Source organism: Lates calcarifer, linkage group LG21, assembly GCF_001640805.2.
Source record: "Lates calcarifer isolate ASB-BC8 linkage group LG21, TLL_Latcal_v3, whole genome shotgun sequence".
Taxonomy (NCBI): domain Eukaryota; kingdom Metazoa; phylum Chordata; class Actinopteri; family Centropomidae; genus Lates; species Lates calcarifer.
This window is the reverse complement of record NC_066853.1, coordinates 907742-928446: the sequence shown is the minus strand read 5'-3', so window position 1 is coordinate 928446 and position 20705 is coordinate 907742. Positions and strand designations below refer to the sequence as shown.

The 20705-nt window shown below is 41.6% G+C and overlaps 2 protein-coding genes and 1 long non-coding RNA gene across 3 annotated transcripts in view; 1 reads left to right on the top strand and 2 right to left on the bottom strand.

Moving 5' to 3' along the window:
- Positions 1-1304: 1304 nt before the first annotated feature.
- ano7 (anoctamin 7) lies at positions 1305-14284 on the bottom strand. The gene is given in 26 exon segments (XM_018662860.2): positions 1305-2017; positions 2019-2084; positions 2175-2294; positions 2477-2567; positions 2687-2832; positions 2928-3133; positions 3225-3403; positions 4904-4932; positions 4934-5002; positions 5329-5383; positions 5527-5638; positions 5948-6050; positions 6935-7030; positions 7242-7379; positions 7492-7635; positions 7716-7812; positions 7895-7985; positions 8272-8437; positions 8565-8675; positions 9668-9725; positions 9988-10124; positions 10199-10306; positions 11570-11703; positions 12498-12555; positions 13439-13555; positions 14155-14284. Coding segments are annotated over 25 exon segments (2730 nt in total). The 5' UTR covers positions 13529-13555; positions 14155-14284; the 3' UTR covers positions 1305-1891.
- Positions 6116-20705, top strand: part of LOC127139059 (uncharacterized) — a 22013-nt gene continuing 7423 nt past the window's right edge. Inside the window, exons 1-2 of the long non-coding RNA XR_007808942.1 lie at positions 6116-6249; positions 10424-10772. This is a non-coding gene — a long non-coding RNA (uncharacterized LOC127139059). The remainder of the gene's footprint in view (positions 6250-10423; positions 10773-20705) is intronic.
- The window catches only part of ece2b (endothelin converting enzyme 2b), a 27957-nt gene continuing 22903 nt past the window's right edge, over positions 15652-20705 (bottom strand). The window contains 3 exon segments of the mRNA XM_018662861.2: positions 15652-19673; positions 20273-20368; positions 20460-20650. Of these exon segments, the coding sequence (XP_018518377.1) occupies positions 19497-19673; positions 20273-20368; positions 20460-20650 (464 nt within the window). The 3' untranslated portion in view covers positions 15652-19496.

Below are 20705 nucleotides of genomic sequence, written 5' to 3'. Positions count from 1 at the left end.
GTTTTACAAATGTAATATTACTATATTTTGTTTTATTTCCTTAATTTAGCTTAGCTCAATTTGTAGAAGATTTTGTGGATGATTGGAAAGAAAGTACCTTGTTTGTATGTATGTTAATGGGGGTGGGTGGGGATGTTGTTAAATGTTTACTTTATTTCAAAGGTTTAAACGTACAAGAGTTCAAAAATACAGCCTAAGTAAATATGAATTGTCCATGATGGATAAACAACAATGAAGAACACTTAAGAAACTAGAACGAGGGGCCATTGATTTAAACAAATTAAAAACACACACAAAAAATATTTGGTAAGAATTAGCTTACATGAATAATGAATTCAGTGTTATAGGAAAAAAAACATTTTGTTTGTTTACGGAAGACTCAATAGCTTTGATGAAATGTTGAATTCTTTAATGAAAAAAAATACATGTCTGAATCCAGAAAATTCAGGCAGGTAACAGCTTAAAGGAAAAACCAGCATAAAGGGTCTTAGTAACACGATGGCCCAACATGCGCCAATAGAGGATGTTTTTTCTGGTTTTAGCTGAACTTTTGCTCCATTTTAGACTCCGGGAGGCACTACAGACTCTCATAACTACAGTATAAAATGTCTTTTGTTCCTACAGACCTTGTAGTAAGCACTTTAAAAACTGAGCTGCAAACCCTGCTTCACTGTATTTTGTTTGTATGTTTAAAGATGTGTTTCAAGCACTTTTGTAATTTATTTTTAGCAATGTATTGTGCTTGATACTCCAATTGTGTGTGGATTTTTCATCTATTTTATGGCAGACCTACACTATATTTATTAGTTTTAGTTTTGAACACAGGAGAACAGGTGGGCCAAGTAAATTTTGGCCCTATATATGCAAAAGGAGAGGTCAATAGGTGTGTTCAAGATCAACTGATTGATGGTCAAACGTCAACTACTGCTGACTGCTAGGAAATGACTGCAGTGAAGTCGGACACACTTCCCACAGCGAGACTGAGTGATGGTGTTTGACTTTTTACAGTTGTCGAAAGTTGGACAACATTTCTAACCAGCATGCATCAGGTCAAGTCAGCCCTGCAGTGCAGCTTTAAGTCAAATGGACCTATTAGGTCAAACAAATTGGTTGCTAACCTTCAGACCATCAATATCTGAAGTTGTCCAAATGTAATGTAAATCTGGTTTGTTGAGGTTTCTTGCCCTGGACAGTATTTACATAAATAAATAGATCTAATCTCTTTTAGCTTTGACTCTTGTCTCCAGTGGAGCAGATAAATCCACAACAACATTCTAATGAAGATAAAAAAAAACACAAATGTGTAACACCTTTAAGACATTTATTTACATCTTACGTTTGGCCTTTTTGAGAAAATAACTATAGATTTAATTTATCAATATATATTCTAACATGAAAAACTACAAATGTATGAAAAATATTGGAATCTGGTTTTGAATCTCCTGATGCTGTAAATCTTGTGTAGAGATCTTGCAGACATCTTTTCGAGTTCTTGTATCTTATAGATCTTGAAGAGTTCTAGCAGATGTAGATCCTGTAGAAATCTACATCGTTCTTGTAAAAGTTGCAGAGGTCTTGCGGATATTGTAGATGTTGTGGACCTTACTGTCCTTTTGCAAATGTGTAGTTTGTAGATCTTGTACAGGTCTAGCAGGGCCTTGTAGCTGTACAGACATCGTGTAGGTCTTTTGAACCTCTTGTAATACTCTTGTAGGATGTGTTGAAGTTCGATCTGGCAGTGGTCTTGTAGATCTACATCTTGTAGGTCTTGCTAAGTTCTTGTAGGACCTGTAAAGATTCAATAAGAGTTCTTGTAGAATGTGTAGAGGTTTAATAGATCTGTTAGGGAGGTTGAGCAAAAGGAGAAGTTTAGTCGTTTAGTTGTGGACGTTCAGGTTGTGGAATGACATTGAGGACAGAGTTCATTAGAGCTTTTGTCAGTAGAGTTTGTTTCCTCTGGGATGTCCTTCAGGTTCGGTGGAGGGGAGTCTCCCCGCTGTGATGAGGAGGATCTAGAGTCCACGGTATCTCAGGGTGCTGGAAAGGTCTTCATCATCATTAGAAATCATGGTTTTCCCCACAACCTGGAAGCAAAGATCACAACACTGGAACAAACCAAACTTAACTGTGATAAAAACTAGAACTGAACAGAAATACAAACAGCACTTTGATACCTGGTTCTCAGCCAGTGCCTCTTTAGCCATGTAGTGCTCCCTCTTCATCTTCAGCTCCACCTCCTCTGGGATGTCAGGGACCATCAAGTCGATCATACGGCCAATGAAGAAGACCACATGCTGAGGAAGAAAGACAGGATACACCTTCATCAAGTCACAGCAAAAACTCACACTTTTTCTTAGCAACTAAATGTCCAAAGCTTTTTACAACAGCCATGAACCAAGTGATCCTTTGATGCTCACCAGATGTCTTCAAACAAACAAACCTCATCAAATGAACCTGACGTGTGAGAAACACTGACCTCAAAGATGATGACAAAACTGAGTCGTACGGCAAGGAGGTGAAAATACTCTGGCAGGTATTCACCATTTTCATCCCTGAGACCTCGATACCTACAAAGAGCAACAACATCATCAACAGATCATAGATTTAAAGGTATCTACAGTAAATAAAATGAGTTCATTCATCAGACAGGCTGAGCTCCTTGTGGACCTGCAGTGATGTTGCCTACCTGCAGGATATGTTATGGTGTTGCTGGGTGTAGTTGTACGGTGATGTTGCCAGAGTGAAGTTGACGAAGCCGCTCAACGTGCGGTCTCTGGTGTAGCGATAGTACTGACGAGGCAGGAAGGACGAGGTGAACGCGATGAGGAAAGCCTAAAATCACAGGTTTGGAAGAATTTAGATTCTGTTGGCTGCTGATACAAAATGTCCTCACTAAAGATGTTAACTTCTAACTGGTCTAGTCTTACGTTGCTGAGGACGGCCATGTGGGTGATGAACTGGAGGATGGGGAGCCAGATGCCGATGCCCTGAGCTCGCTCCACCACAGGGCGGCGATATTCAGTCACAAACTTCTGAGCATCCAATCGAATCTCAATCCAGTTATTCATGAGAGCAAACAGGGGAGCGAGAGGACATGCCGCCACAAAGATGGTGATGAAACCAAACTGAATCACTGAGGATGAGGAGGATTCACAATGAAAAGTCATGGACCAGGTTTAAATAAAACACTACACATCCAATCATCCAGCAGCCCCAGGACTCACCCATCTCCAGGTACTCATCAAAGAGTCCTCCACAGACCAGCAGCTGGTAGTCTGTTTCCCAGGGAAAGATCTCCTCATCCTCCACCTGCTCCTCCCTCTGAGCCTTCTCGCCATTCTCCTCCTTCACTTCCTTCAGGTGTGGACTCAGCCTCCTATTCCGCCACCACACTTTAAGCTTCCTGCCAAATAATGAGCCTTCAGGTTAACTCTGAAAATTTCTGTGTAGGTTCTCAGTCATCCAGGTCATGGTAGTTCTAAGTGCTAGAGTTGAAGCAATAAAGAAGTCCAGTTGCCTGCAAACTCTAGCTCTTAACACTCACTTAACTCAGAAAAGAGTGTTAACATCACATTCTCAGTTCTGTCTCACATCTTTATCCAAGAAAAGCTGAACTGAGGGAAACTTGGTTGTTGATCCATGAAGATGTTTCCCCTCAGATTTCTGACTTCAACCCTAACCTCAAAATCCAAGATTGCTGCTCTGCGTATCAACAGAAGTGAAGCTGTAATAATTTAGTTTATTGGCACCTCTGTCTCATTTGAATCTTATTAAATTAGTTGCTACGATGTTTGTATGAGCAAAATACTGCGTAATGAGTTGTTATCAACTGGTATTGCTAGCAATAGCTTCCGACTTGTTGCACTAGAGCACAGGATTGACATCATTCCCAGCTCTGACGTCCAACATCCCAGCATTATGATGCGTTTCAGTTATATTCAGAGGTTGGAGTTTGTATGAGCAAAACACCACATAGAGGGTAGTTATCAGCTGGTTTTGCTAACAATGGCAATGGTTAATCCAGGATACGTTTGAATCAGTTCACGTTCATGGTTTAGCATTTCTTTTTTTTTTTTTTAAATAGTTAAATTTGAACCGCTTGGAACTTGGACTCGCGCACGTGTGACGTCAATCCCAGTTCCGACTTCCAACCTCAGATGTAAATGGAACACAGCATCAGAGGTCCTGCTGTTGTAGCGACAGTTCTTGGACACACCTGAAGTGTGATTGGCTGTTAAATCTCCTGGGAGGAGATAAAAGGATGAGGTTGTAGGTGGGGAATAAGTGGTGTCGTTGACCCCATTCTATGTTGATGGATGGCCTCCTTCACTCCTCTTTGAACCACCTGACTTCCCAAAATAAAACATGTACACTGTTGCCCCAGAAGGAGTGTACCTTGTCCTTCAAGTGTAAGCAAACTGCTGAGTCTTTACCTTTTGTTATGTGGACAGTGTTAACAACCATTAAACAAATACAGGGTTCAACACTGGAGGGCTAAGTCCTCAGGCAAAGACTCAGCAGTTTACATAGATGTGAAGAACAAGGGACACTCCTTCTGGGACAACAGTGCACATGTTTTGAATGGAGATGCCAGGTGGTTTGAAAGTGAAGGAGCTCTAACGATACAAGTGACACCACTGGCTTTGTTTTCGACCCCTCAGATGCTAAATACCTGGATCTCCCCACCAGTCAGAACTGAATCAGCCTCTGGGATACAAAGCTAAACATCTTCATCTATCAGTCAAGTCCAGTTTCCCTGGCTCCAACTGTTCTTGGACAACAATGACCTGGGTCACTCAGAACTTTATATCTTGTTCTTACAAGTTATTATCTCATTTTCACAGGTCCCCTCCCAGTGTTTGTTTGTGTGTTTATATGTTCATTTTTCTGTGTGTTTGTTTACGGGATGATGAACTCCTGGGCATTATTGATGCAGCTGTTTTCCCACCATGATGACCAGCAGTTCCTGAGCCAGTTCAATAAGACATCCACCTGCTCCACACTGTAACATAAAGGGAGATAAAGGGCTTTCACTTCACCCAGAGACAAAAGATATGACAAAAAATGACAAAAGATATGCATAATATGTGGTTTTGTTAAATATCTATGCCCTTAGTATTATTCTTGGTAAAGTATTTGAGAAGACGGTAGTTACATTTGTATGAGCCTTCATTTTAGCATTAATTTATGACCCAATGTTTCTAGGTAACAGTGGCGTGAAAGGTTACTGATCGTTTTTGGTTAATTTATTTCCAGGAGAATCAATTCTCTACATTCTTTTATCATCATCATCATCTTCATCCTCATCAGACAGTGTGACAGACTCACATCTTCGTTGCGAACTCCAAACAGAGTGTTGTACTTTCCAGGGTAACCAACAAACCTGAACAGACAGAGAACAAACAAATGAACAAACCTCTTTGTGCATCAGATGTCATATATTCTGTTGTATATCACGTTGTTGTTGAAGCTGTGTGATTTTTTTATGTCTGCATCAGTCCATCAGACAGAAACAGTGGTTCTCACCTGCCTTTGAAGAAGGCGATGTAAACTGGAGACGAGTAGAAGTTGACAAACTGGAAGATAAAAACCTTGAGGACAAACATGTCTTCATATTTAGTCTGCGTTCGATGCATCTCTGACAGAAACACACAGAGAAAAACATCACCTGACTGAACACACCTGTAGAACAAATGTACATATGATAACACATACTGTACACACAGTATATCCAAAACATACATGGTAAATGTCATGTTAAAGGTTTCATAAACAAGTGCAACTTCACATGCAAATTACTAACAGACCAGAAACTAACAGACTTTTATCCAGTAAACTAAACCAGACTAAAACTGAAAGTCAAATGACTAATTTATGACAGAATTTTGCAAAAAAGTCTATGGCTAAAACTGAGAATAAGGATGGTGAGGATGAAGGTGAGACTCACCCCAGCGGGTGAGGATGTGGGCCAGTGCAGTATAAACCTTGGACAACATGAGGATGACCAACAAGTTCAATACTGATCCAGTAAGACTGGCTACTCGCCCAGCCTGAACACACACACAGAAAACACAGGAAATGTACATTTTAAATCAGGTAGAAATAGAAAGCTGCAGGAATGAGTCCTAAAACTCAGAAGTAAGTTAGCATGTTAGCACTTCCTGTTCCCTCGTCCCAAAGTCAGTGTGTTTCTGGTTAAATGTCTGAAATAAGGGCTGTGGTTTTAACACAAGCTCAAGACATTTTCAGGTTTGATTCTCCGACATAAAATGGGTCAGTAAATCCCCCACTCCTGATGTTTGAAGCTTTTACGTGTCTTAAAAAAGGCGGTTGCTAACGAGTGTCTAAATGAGACTACAGAGGTTGTCAGGGACGTTAACATGAAAACCCATCTACTCACCAGTCCACCTTTACAGCCTCGTTGTGTTTCTACTCACGCTCTTTCAAACTCTCACTAACTTTCTAAGAAGAAAGGCTTTTGTAGAAGAGCTCAGAGCTAAATGAAATGACCAGTTGGAAGCTTAGTGGTGGAGACGTTGACGTCATGTGACCGTGGTGTAGTTGGTTTATAGCCTAACATTAGCTTCTTACTTCAAACATCAGAACAGTGGTGTTCATCTGTGAAGATTATCTGATCAACTAAACCTGAAGGATCAGAAACTTTAGCTGCTCACAGTTTATTTTCTGGAATAATCCAAAACACAATGAAAAAATCCCATTGGTTTTTTGTGGAGGGAACCAGGGCAACTTCAGGACTGGACTACAGAAACACATCATCACTGCAGGACTCTATAGAAACAGTAGCAAGAGTAACATGGAATTCCTCAGGGAAATGTCCTGGAGCCTCTATTCTTTCTATAAACCTTTATAGAATATTTACAGGAATTGTTATTTTTTTGTTGTGTCGTGTCGTGACATGTTGTCTTGTACTCACTAAATTGCTGAAGATGCTGTTAGACTTGTAGATGAGGATGCCGATGATGGTGCGATACAGAATGATGGCGATGAGGAAGATGAACACCCCGGTGAGCTGCACACAGGAAGGTCAACTTACTTCTACTTCCCAAACACTAAATGACCACAAAGGACTCAAAACATCTACAGAGGGATGCAAAATGACCACAAGGACACACAACACTACAAAGAGACACCGCTGTCAGCGCCCTGGATGAAGTGGAAACTCAGAACATCCCAATGTCAGAGTAATTAGAGGTTTAAGGTTCAGAGATCAGGAGGCTCACCATGACAATAATGACCATGCAGCCAGTCAAAATTCTGTTGAATCGTTTGTTTTCAGGAAAGTAAGGTTCCTCTGCCCCAGTCACTGGGTTCCTCATGGTCATCGGTGCCATGGCTGTGAACTCGGGGCGAGGTCGCTCCTGTGGAGGAGGGGCCACAGTTTTACTTCAGGTGAACATTTGTGCCACATTTGAAGAAATTCCTTCAGGGTGTTACTGAGATATCACGTTCACAGTGGTTGGAGACAGGTACCTCCATTTCCTGGAAGTCAGAGCAGTCCCAGCGGTGAGTCAGAACCGAACTGGTTCTCTTCCAGTACTCCAGGAAGGTGACAGCCCACAGAGACATGAAGATGCTGAAAAACACTGTTCCTCCGTTATCAAACAGGATACCTGCCTAAAGAAAGACAGACAGATGGATGGAGAGGCAGACAGGTGGACGGGGAGACAGGTAGGTGGTCTAAGAGAGACGGGTACCTTGTAGGAGAAACAGATGCTGGAGTAGTTCCAGTCGGGGCAGATGTCACAGAGAGGACACATGACAAAGGTGCCTCCACTGTTACACACCTCCTTCCTACGAACACACACATCAGCAAAGGTGATCATCACCTTAACATTTTGGAGTGACTATTGTACTTTAAAGAGTTTATACTTACACTGGTACATCAGTGGACATGAGCCAAAACCCAAACAGGAAGATCACAGTCCCAACAACTGCCGCTGGTAACAGCCAACCAGTGTAGAAACCTACAGCCAGACAGACACAGTTACTACAGAAAACTACAGCCAGACACAGTTACTGCAGAAAACTACAGTCAGTTACTGTAGTAACCTACAGTCAGACAGGCAAGGTTACTGCAGAAAACTACAGCCAGACACAGTTACTGCAGAAAACTACAGCCAGACACAGTTACTGCAGAAAACTACAGCCAGACACAGTCACTGCAGAAAACTACAGCCAGACACAGTCACTGCTGAAACAGATGAAGAATAGTTAGTAGTAGTTTGTTTGTAGTGTTGTTGTTATGGTTACCGAGCCAGGCAAAGTAAAGTGCTATCTTCTCTCCAAAGTACTCCCTGATGTGGTCCAGAGGTTGGTAGCGTCTCCAGCAGGACCACTGGGCCCAGTACCTGTAAAGTATCTGTCTTAGACTTAAAGACTCAGGGGGCACCGGGGGGGTTGGTAGCTCAAAATCACCCTGCAAACACAGAACATAAAAGCAAGATACGGTTTATCATTACATCTTTAAATCTTAAATCTCAGAGGTGGTGAGGTGATCTCAGACCAGATGTTTTGGTATTTGGGGATGTAGTTCAGGAGCTCACCTCATGCAGTGGGTAGGCAGCAGCTAAGACCTGTTCAGTCAGCAGTCGGTCGATTCCCACCTCACCCTGCTTCACAGAACCATATGGAGTCCTGGCCAGAATCTCATACAGCTGGAAGGACAGGACACCGTCACTGCAGGGACCAGTCCAGATCCAGATCTGATGAGCTGCTGGTCCACTAACTCCTGTGACCTAATACTAATACTTTTACTGAAGGTTTCTTTCCTTGGTGTTTATGAAAAAGTGAAATATGTTCCTGGGTTTTACTGTGGCTTTGAAACAGCTAAGCTAGCAGTTTCCCCCTGTTTCCAGCCTTTGTGTTAACCCAGGCTAATCACTTCCTGTCATACTTTAACTACTGGAAGTACTTTTACAGACATATGTTTATGACATGAAGAACCTTTACTGTCACAGTTTAACTACACTTAGCTGAGTATGTTTGCACTTTGACTTACGTGAGAGTTTGCATGCACAACTTTTACATGTAATGTAGAGTATTTATTTTTGTATTGTTTCATGTGTGTTTAGTTTCTAAAGCCCCAACGTTCCCAGAAAAACTTTGTGTTTGGAGACAGTGTGTATGTGGAGGTGTGTGTGTTTAGACAGTGGTATGTGGAGGTGTGTGTGTGTGTGTTTGTAGATGGTGTTTGAGGAGGAGGCGTCGCAGCCTGCAGCATCCGTCTGTTGACTGAAACATCCTGGAATGTGAGAAGTCAGTGAGTTTCTGGCTCTGAACCAATCAGAGGAGTCTGTGAGGGTGAGGACCACACCTCCATCCAGACACTATAAACCCTGTTCAGACCAAAGTTTCCAGAACATGACAGACTGATACGTAAGGACCAGAAGAGATGTAATTACTGGATCAACTTTTCTTAATCTGTCTCAGATCAATGAAAATTTAAGATTTTGTGCCCATGTATCGTCTAAAAGTTTTAGTGTTTGTCATTTGGTTTTAGTGATTTGATCAAATGTCTCAATGAGGTATAATATCAACTGACCAGTTTAGCGCCTTTGCTTAACCAGACACATCATTATTATCACCAGACTCCAGTGACAAAAACAGCAATTTAACCAAGCAGAGACATTGAGGTTTGTGAACTCACCACCTGGTGTCTCTGAGTCGTCTTGAAAAACGTCTCTTCATTGTCGCTGCCCAGAAACCTGCAGACAGAAAACAGACTTTAATTTTCTCCCTGGTTTTATTCGTTAACTAAGTCTAGTGATTTCACCTCAATTCCAACCAGACTTCATTGACAAATCAGGAATTTTACAGAGCAGACCCGTTATTGTCAGTGGAGTCTGGATAGCAGTGTCTGGGTTCACTGTTCTTGATCAATCCTGCAGCGATTCCCAAGATTTTTGTCCCTATCAACCATTTACACCTAAAAACACAAACCAGTGGACTGTTTGTGATGTTGTTCACCTGTGCAGTTTGTTGGTCTTGAACTGACAGGTGTAGTAGTCAGGTGGAGGGTTGGGGACGTCCTGGGCCATGGGGTTGGGGAGGGACAGCTGGGACAGGATGTGCTCAGACCAGTCGATGTTTGGAGCAGTAACCACCTGTAGAACAGAGGACACAGGTGAGGACACCTGGCTGTGTTAGGACAGCTGAGGAGGAGGACCAGGTGTTTTACCTGCAGGGGGGCTCTCAGGCTGATCTCCTCTGCATAATAACAGAGGACATTCCATGGAGCGCTGAGGAGGACAAAACAGATCTTGTTCTTTGTCTGGAGGACTTCCCTCTGTAGAGACAAACACAGAGGAACCAGTTAAATCATGTCATGTGTCCAACAGAGTGACTCTTGGAGTCCCACAAGGTTCTGCTCTGGGTCCACAAAACAAGCACAAAACATTTTCAGGTTTTATTCTCCGACATAAAATGGGTCAGTAAATCCCCCACTCCTGATGTTTGAAGCTTTTACGTGTCTTAAAAAAGGCGGTTGCTAACGAGTGTCTAAATGAGACTACAGAGGTTGTCGGGGACGTTAACATGAAAACCCATCTACTCACCAGTCCACCTTTACAGCCTCGTTGTGTTTCTACTCACGCTCTTTCAAACTCTCACTAACTTTCTAAGAAGAAAGGCTTTTGTAGAAGAGCTCAGAGCTAAATGAAATGACCAGTTGGAAGCTTAGTGGTGGAGACGTTGACGTCATGTGACCGTGGTGTAGTTGGTTTATAGCCTAACATTAGCTTCTTACTTCTGGAGTTGATTTAGCTTCAAACATCAGAACAGTGGTGTTCATCTGTGAAGATGATCTGATCAACTAAACCTGAAGGATCAGAAACTTTAGCTGCTCACTGTTTATTTTCTGGAATAATCCAAAACACAATGAAAAAAATCCCACTGGCTTCAAAAAGTAGCCGAAAGAAAAATTTCTTCTCAATGTACAACTCAATTTTAGGTACTTTACTTGAGTATTTCCATTTTCTGTGACTATACCACCTTTATCTGATAACTTTAGACACCATTTTATCTTTGAGATTTAGATTTTTGCTTTGATAATCTGTGAATCTTTAAATATTCACTCACCCTGATGACAGTTTCTCTAGAGTCTCTTTGGGTTTTGAACCGTTGGTTGGACAAAACAAGACATTTAAAGACGACACCTGGACTGTCTGGACACTGTTGTGGACATTTTAATATTCTATGACATTTTATAGACCAAGAGGTTACTCATGAATAACTGAATAACTGGTTGCAGCTCCACCTGCAGTTCATTTAAAATTAGCTCCAACATGACAAACAATGAATGCAGCTGCAGAATCACTACTTTTACTTTTCGTACCTTCTGATGACACCTGTCCACTTTCAGTTTCACACACAGTTTAAAAGTAGAACTGTAGTGCAACTGTTTACTCAGGTAAATGTTCAGACTCTCTCCTCCAGCTCTGATATCATGTGACAGGTGCTTTTAAAGTCAGCTTCATTGTTCAAACACTTTCCTGTTTGTTCTGACGTCTCAGCTCGGTCTGAAGTTCTCAGCTGTGTTTGTTTTGCTCACCTGTTCCAGCAGCAGTCCAGACAGTTTCAGCCTCCTCAGAAACTCCTCCCTCCACGTCACATGGTGCGGGTGGTGATTACCTGCACCCTCGTCCATATGTGAGCTCCGATGCTCCTCCCACACCAACACGAAATCTGTCCAATTGGAACACAGCATTCAAACAACACTGATATGATGTCATCACTGGAGAAAGCGACCCATTTTCTATTTGCTAAGTTTGACGTTACGACCAATGAAAATCCTGTTTCCTGGTCCAACTTCTCTGAGTCTCTGAGTTTTCCAGATGCTGCAGTGCTGTGTTGGACACAAGCAGGTGCCAACAGTAGCCAGCTAACGTCAATCCTTTCCTGTGCTGCCCCAAAAATAGCTAAAATAGCTAGCTAAGCTAATCTATTTTCACCATAGCTGGGTGAAGATAGCTAGCTAAGACCAGCTTTATTCACCTTAGCTGGGCAGCACAGAAAACACCCTGTAAAACCCAGAGCTCATACCACGGGGACCTGCTTTTACTAGCAGTGCTAACATTAGCTAGGTTAGCTGGCTAACGTTAGCACCTGCTGGCATCAAACTTTGTTTTTCTTCATTGATTTAAAACCTGTAACTCATGAACTGCAGCTGTTTCCTCTTCTCTTCAGTAGAATGACTCTGAATAGACTCAGCACTGCAGCATCTGGAGAACAGGAGAGACTCAGAGAAGTTGGTCGATCAGGACGTCACGACAAGATGACTGGCTGTTCTATGTTCTACAGCTGTTCCTAATAAAGTGCTTGTACGTCACTAACATCCTGCCTCCTAGTCAATACTTTATTCTTCCACTGTTCATTATCACAGTCTCTGCAGTTGTCACACCTGTCCAGGTAAGTTAAAGGTCAGAGGTCACCAGCGTCTGTCCTGATTGTCTCAGCAGCATGATGTTTGTTTTACTCACCGACTCGAGTCAATCCGTCACGGAACACGTTCCTGTCCTGAGGCTGACCAGGTGCATTCTGGGAAACAATAACAGGTTGATTCAGCACAAGTGAAATATTGAACCTCCATCTAAGTGCTCCACTCTGATGGGACATGTGAGTCCTGGTCTTGTTTTTCTCTCAGTTCTCTGGTTATTTGTTTCCTCTCGTCATCAGTGTTTTATTCTCGGCTCAGTCTGATCAACAGTTTGTGTGTTTTTCAGTCTCGGTGGAGATTTAAACTCTTCCTGTCGTTTCATGTCTCCATTGTCATTAATGAGACCGATGACAGGCGCAGTGATGAGAGGAAGAGCAGAACAAACATCTACTGTTCTCTACTGTTTCACCACTCACTCACACACTTCCTGCTTCCTGCTGCCGCAGGAAAACAAACACTTGGTGAGTTTAATTAAAAACCAGCTGAGAGACTCAAACAGTGAAGCTGCTGGGCAGGCTTTCAGATCTGGGTAAAAACTGTGTGTCATTTTGATGGAGCTACGCTAACAGTTTCCACCTGTTCACAGTCTTTGTGCTAAGCTAAGCTAACAGGACCTGGAGGTAGAACTGCAATTATGCTGTGTCTCAGTGCAGCTCTTCAAGACCCCACTCCAGACTCCATTGACAAAAACAGGGATTTAACCAGGAGCTGCTGGAATACCACTGCCTCCATCTGTTAGTGTGTCTGTGTTACTGTGTGGTACTTTTACTTCAGTAAAGTATCTGATTACTTCTTCCACCACTGAAAGTCACATAGTAACACAGACACACTAACAGATGGAGGCAGTGGTATTCCAGCAGCTCCTGGTTAAATCCCTGTTTTTGTCAATGGAGTCTGGTATTAATAAACTTTCTCCTTTAACTCTCCTCTGTCTCTCCGATCAGTCCGATCGCTGTGTTATTGATCAGGTCAGACGGCCGTTACCTTGGTGATGCTGCCGTAGTTGTCCTCCAGTTTGGTTTCCAGGGCGATGAGCGTGGCGCTGTCCTCCCTCTGCTCCCCTCTCCTCTTCATGCTCCCTCACCTCCTCCTGCAGATCGACTGAACGTTTGCACAGGTTCATGACTTTTAATAAAGATTTGAAACAGTTTCATCTCCTGTCCTTATTCCCTCCTGTGTCTGATTTGATTGTTTGTGGAAAATATTTTGACACATTTTATTTATCTTGTCTTTCAGTCATGATCCTTCAGTTGTTTTAATCTGTCACTGTCTGAGGCTGCTGTACAAATAAAGTTTGACTGAAACTGTTTTTAAATCAGTAAACAGATCATATTTATTTTTCTGCATAAAACTGTTCAGCAAATAAAGAATCATATTTTCAACAAGTCAGTGATTAATATTGTTATTTACTAATAAACTGAATAATGTTTTCTCTCTAAACTTCAGAGGAAACTAATTAAAACTTCATTATTAATAATAATAATAATAATAATAAACTATCTCTGCAAAGTGAAACAAACATTAACTGACAATCGATATTAGCAGATCGATCGATGACGGTTTCCTCTCGTCACAAACCGAACCTGGTTTCACTCTGATTATTGATTAAAACAGATATTAGACCTGATCAAACTGTCCTCGCGCTCCTGTTATCGGTCGTCTCCTGGTCCTCGCGCTGTATCTCGTGCGGTCGGACTCACCTGTGCGTGCAGACGGTGTCGGGCTCAGGTGAAGCCTCAGGTGAGTGTCGGGCTCGGTGTAGAGCAGCTGTGAGTCTCTGTCTCTCTCTGCAGACTGACTGAGTGACCGCTGTAAGCCCCGCCCCCCGCCACCGCGTCTCCCTCATCAACAAAACAAACACTCAGACACAGAGTAGAGTCACAGTAGAGTCACAGTAGAGTCAGACTGTCCTCACAGTGAATGTTCAGCAGTTTGATGTTGGATCAGTCTCTGTGATGACTCCGCCCCCTGCTGGAACAACTCCTCACTGCACCTCATTATTGATCCTGATTGATTGGTTATTGATTTGTCGCTGATGATCAACATGACTCTAATTTACACTGTTGTGTGTTTCTCAGTTTAAAACCTGCAGATAAATGTAATGGAGTAAAAAGTAAAATATTAACCTCTGACATCAGAGGACAAGGAGTTTAGTAAATGTAGTTTAGAAACATCAACAAGGTTACTAAACAGATGGTGTGAGGATTTTCAAATTAAAAGGTTCATTAATTCATTCCTTTAATTTGAATTAAATTTAAAATTGTGAATTTATTTAATTTCAGGCTGTTTTACACTTTCACTTTTTATAACATGAATTTTATTGTTTATTATTTATTTGTCTTTATCAATGTGAACAAACATGGTAGAGAGGCCTGATGGGAAGTTTTACTGGGCTGAACGTGGGCCACGGGCCACCAGTTGCTCTACAGGAACCTGATTTCACAATAAAATGATAAATACTAAAAAAAAATGGAGACTTTTATTGATCATTAGAATCAGTTTTAAGATCTGAGCTGTGTCTCTGGATTTAAGACAAGACTCTAGATACTTTAAGTACATTTTAAAGAGACTTCTATACTTTACCAGCAATTGAGTATTTTTAATGCATCCTCAAGGCTTTTATTTTGAAGTCTAGTAAAACACAAAAGTTTAAATCAGTCTTTAATGTTTGAATAAAATCAAATAAAACCTGTGTCAGACCTCTGACTTCTGACCCGTCTGTCTATAACGCAGCCCTCTGATTGGACGAGCAGAGCGGCGACGCCCCCTTCAGGACAGAGACAGAGTTTACAAGAAGCCGAGTTTATTCTACATCAGATCTACTGTCGTCTACTGTACACACACTTTAATTCACTGCTCTCTGACCTCTGACCCCTGACACACACACGTCGGTCTAGATTTGTGAGGACCCTGGTTAATATACTGCACTGTGAGGACTGTCCTCACAAGGTAGGAATATCCTCACAAACCTACAGAGACGACACACACACACACACACACACACACACAGGAAACAGAAACATCTTTGGCAGGAAGCAGCTTCTTTTTCTACTGAACAAACAACGACACACACAGCAGCTGAACGGGATTGGACGATGATGTCATCGGGGAGATGATGTCATCAGGAGGTGACACACACACACACACACACACACACACACACACACACACACAGACTGACAGTAAACAGCGTGCAGTGTTGTCACAATACCGACTTTAATATCTGAATATTCAGTTTGTGTTTCAGGTGATGAAGTTCAGGTGAATAGGCTGAGAGCTCCACCTGCTGTCAGAGTCAGGTTCCTGCACTGAGCAGTAACACTAAAGGATTGTGGGTAATGAAGGCTGAGGTAACAAGTCGTATTTACTCAGAATTAAATGTTACATATTTTTCTTTGATATAATTATCGTGTTTCTGCATTTAGCGTTTTTATTTCTGCTCTTTACTGTCGAGGCTACGATGACAGAGGAAGTCATGATAAAAAATGTTTTTAACTTTAAAGAAAAATAAAACAAAAAACTTAGAATTTTACTCATAAGTTTGTGACTAAAAGTAAAACTATTAACTTTTTACTCATTATTAAACATTACACAGGATAAAACCAGAAACAGTCAGAACTCCCCTTCACTTTAGTCCCTGAACGCCCCATGCAACTTTTACTTCCCAAATGCCCCACACTCCTTTAAAATCTTGAACGTAACCATGCTTATTAACTCCAAATACTCCAGTCCCTGAACACCCCACACTCATTTTAGTCCCTGAATGCCCCACGCTCTTATTAGGTCCTGAATGCCCCATGCTCATTTGAGTGAACTAAAGGCTTGATTTAGTCCCTGAACACCCCATGCTAATTGTTACTGGTGAGCGCCCCTTCCACTTTCATTTGTGTCCCTGAACGCCCCATCCTTATTTCAGTACATGCATGCACACACTTGTTTTCATTCCTGAAGGCCCCATGCTCTTATTAGGTCCTGAACGCCCATTGCTCCTTTTAGTCCCTAAACACCCCATGCTAACAATGTTAATACTGAACTCCTCCCACCCTCAACTGTGTCCCTGAATGCACCACAACTGTCAGGTCATTATCAGACTGATATCATGGAGTTGTACGACCAAACTCTGAGGTTTCTTTAAAAAAAAAAAAAACTCAACTTGATTTGGCGGTGGGACTCAGAGCAGCTGATAACTCCACTTTCTTTTAAGGCGTTAATCTCACATTTTTAAGGCATTTTTCCAAATTCATTTTCATAATAAAATCTAATTTTAAGGCCTTTCTTGTTCCTCACTGTTTGCGGGCACTAATGTCACAAACAGTAACAGCTGGTTACCTTGACAACACTAGCATGGTGGTTAGTGGTTACAGTGAGTTAACATGTAGAGTGGTTTGAAGTATATAAGACCACTGACTAAACAACAGCATGTTTCATTCGTACGTCACTTACATCGAGAAAACAAACCTTTTTCACCCACTGTCATCTGTTAATAATGATCTCACTAAGGTGTTTTTTAAGTAGAAAATAATAGATTCTAACATTATTAAGGTATTTAGATTGTTTTTGATTCTACAAGGGAGAAACTGACAATCAACATAAAAGCTTATTGATACAGTAATCCATTAACACCTCCTCAATAATCACACACCATTATTTTAACCCCCAAATAGCACATTCATTTAAACAGGTACAATCTGAGCTGTACCTGTGATAGTGTAATCCCAATTAAAACATCCTAAATTTTCTTAAATTTATCATTGTCCATTAATTGGTCCGTATTAAAAAACTTGAAAATATTTTCAATATTTAAGAACCCAAAAATAAACCAACCAAAACTAACAGTGTATTTAAGATATTTAGTAAATTAAGGATTGATTAAAGGGATATTAACGGATTGTTTCTTATAGTGTTATGATCGTGGTTATGCCATCAGACGATGATTAATTATCTTAAAGGTGCTATATGTATATTTGTTGGTAGCATCAGCATTAGCATTAGCATTAGGAGCTGTTTACTCACCTATCTAAAGAAACTTTGTGAGTTCAACATCAAACTCCATTCACTTACTCAGCAAACAGCTGTCTCCAGAGGTGGAAAACAACACTAATGTTTTTCTTCTAGTTCTAACACAGTTTTTTCTTCTTCTACTGAAGTTAGCATGCTAACTAGCTAGCCTATCCTCAGTCCAACGTGACAGGATGAAGAAGTAACTGTTAAGAGGACATATTCTAACCTCATCTTGTAAGCTCAACGATGGCTGAAGCTCTTAGTGAGTAAACGGCTATTAGTGGTAACACTAGTGATGAAGCGATAGCAAAAACGTACATATAGCATCTGTATGTAACTCAAAAACATGATTTACTCAGTCTAAGAGAGGTCTCCTCCACTGAAATCAACGTAAACTTTAAAAAGACAGACTGAGAAAGACTCAATGTTTTTACTAAGAGCCAAAGTCCTAATACAATCTCTCTTCAGCATTTCCTTAATTGGTCTTCATGAAAAAACAAAGGGTGTTCCTTGTCGTGTTCTTTCTAGTTGTGACCTCTAGCATCTAAAAACCTTAAGGATGTCGAGCTGTGGCCTGGATGTATCTCTTCTGTCAAACTGTGATGTTTAGCCACAAATGTCTATGGCTTGTGAGAAGTGGTTATTAAAGGCCTCTAAAAACAACAATATGAGGTCATTTTTCATAAAACTGTAATTATCCAAACACATGAAGCAAGAGAGACTCTGCTCCAAGCTTGGATTTTTAATTATTAGCGTAGTTAGAAATGTGACCCCTGGTTGGGGGTGACTTGAGTATCTTGGGGTCTTGTTAACGAGTGAGGGGACGATGGAGATTGACAGATTGGTGTGGCGTCAGCAGTAATGTGGATGTTGTGGTGAAGACGGTCTCGATTTAGAGTCCAACCCTCACTTATGGTCACAAGCTTTGGGCAGTGACCAAAAGAACGAGATTGTGGATACAAGCAGCTAAAATGAGTTTCCTCTATTGGGTGTCTGGGCTCAGTTTTAAGAGACAGGATGAGGAGCTGGATATCTAAAGGATGTCACAAAGAAACGAGTTGAAATGGTTTGGGTATTTGATTATGGTTCTCCTGGGTGCCTTCTTTTGGAGGTTTTCATATCCAACTCGGAGGAGACCTCAGGGTACACCCAGAACTTGTAAATGCCTTGGGATCCCCCAAGGAGCCAGAAAATGTTGCTGGGAAGAAAGAAGTCTGGAATACTCTGATTAACCAGATAAGCAGAAGAAAATCGCTGGATGCATACATGAGGTTTTCTTATTTCTGGAAGTTCAGGTTTCACTTTGGCTCTCTGTAGACTTCAGTGGAACAGATCTGTCTTGGTCTAAATCATGTTTTTTGTTTTCAAACTCCTGGACTAGATATCTGGTCAGATAGTCCAGGATCAGGTCTGTGGAGAACTCTGCTAGAGATAGATTAATGCAAATTTTGTCACTTGTTTGTCACCAGAATCAGAAAACAGACGGCCATGAATTATGACGTATCAGTTCAACTTCATATGAGGTCATCACAGTGATGTCATCAGAGAGAGACGGAGTAACAGAGGTCTTTCATACGACAACACCACACACACACACACACACACACACACACACACACACACACACACACACACACACCAACCAAAGCCCATTAATAATAATAATAATAATCAATAACGGTGATAAAGCAGAAATTAGCAACATCGTCCCACGTGGCTTCATCATCTTCATCACCATCAGTCCTTCATGTATGAGTGAAGTCCACGGAGTCCTTTTAGTTTCCAGACAGGAAGTCAGTCTGATCGTCTCTAATGAACAGGTTTATATTAACTGTATGAAACTGAAGATTACACCTGGAACACCCCTAGTGATCACCTGATCACCTGTCAATAACCTGCTGATAATTAAGACACCAACGAGCCTGTCAATTAAAAAACTCACCTGATAAATGACAGATAAGTTTCTAAAGTAACAGACCAATCTGTTAATTAACAGACTTAATTAGCCCCCCCCCATAGAAGAACGTTCTCTTCAGTCTGTCTACCAGACCTCACAGGGCCTCCCGGTGTTCATGGGTGTCCCTGCTGGACAGTTGAAGTGGCGGCTGAAATCTGGAGAGTTGGCGAGCGTGCCGATGACTCTGTATCTGGGGGGGCTGTGGGGGTCGGTCACCAGGCCCTCATGAGCGCTCTCTGGTGTTCGGACTGAACACCACACCTGAAAAATACAGAGCAGATGAAAGACACAGTCATAACTGTGGGCTTCATTCAGACTGCTGCTTTATCCGGAATGTACACTTATTTTTCAGATGCTCTTATCGGAAGCAATTTACAGTGGAGGTATTGACCATTGACCAACAGCCAACTTTCTGGGTTTCAGTCAAGCTGGAAACCTTTGTTTATGTCATTACTCATCTCCTCTTCCCTTATTTTCTGTCATCTTTCTCAGCAAGTTAAAAAATGTAAGGAAAAAATACTCAGACAAAAAGAAATACTTCAGTAAACAGTGAGCGTGAGACATAGGACAATCAAAATGTAAAAAGTACTGTAGTCTCGTGATGGTCTGGATACAGCTTGGCTTGAGCAGTAAAAGGAAAAAAGTGAGATAAAACAACACACTTTCAATTTGTTCTTGCTGCTCACAAGTTGCAGGAAGAACAAATTTGAGTTTGATGGGAACAGGCAGATAAATCAGAGAGTCATCAGCGTATAACTTGAATCTAAATCAGAACATGCAGAACAAGGGTCACTAATGGAAACAGAGGTGGTCCCAGTACAGATGAGCGATGCCAAGTTTTATTGAGAACTGTTGTTTACCTGGGCAAATCCCACAAAGAAGAGCTGGTCATTGGTCAGGTTGACAGCAGGAAGTCTCTTTTCCTCTCCATTTCTCTGGACCCATGACCGATAGGCCTGAAGAAAAATACAAATGTCAATGTTGTGATGTTCATTTAACTCAGATCGACACAGTTCAGTTCATTTTTATGTGACATGTTGTGCTAACATGGTATGCAGCCTTCAATCCTCCGTTGTCAGCGATGTTTTCTCCGAGCGTCTGTTTTCCGTTGACATGTTCTCCGTTGACGGTGTATCGGCTGTATTGATCCATCATGCACTCTGTTCTCTGACGAAACGCCTCCACAGACGAATTCTGCCACCACGGCCTCAAGTTACCTTCTTTATCATACTCACGACCTGATGGACACAGGGAGGGACGACATTCATTCATTCTCATCTCAGTTTCATTCTG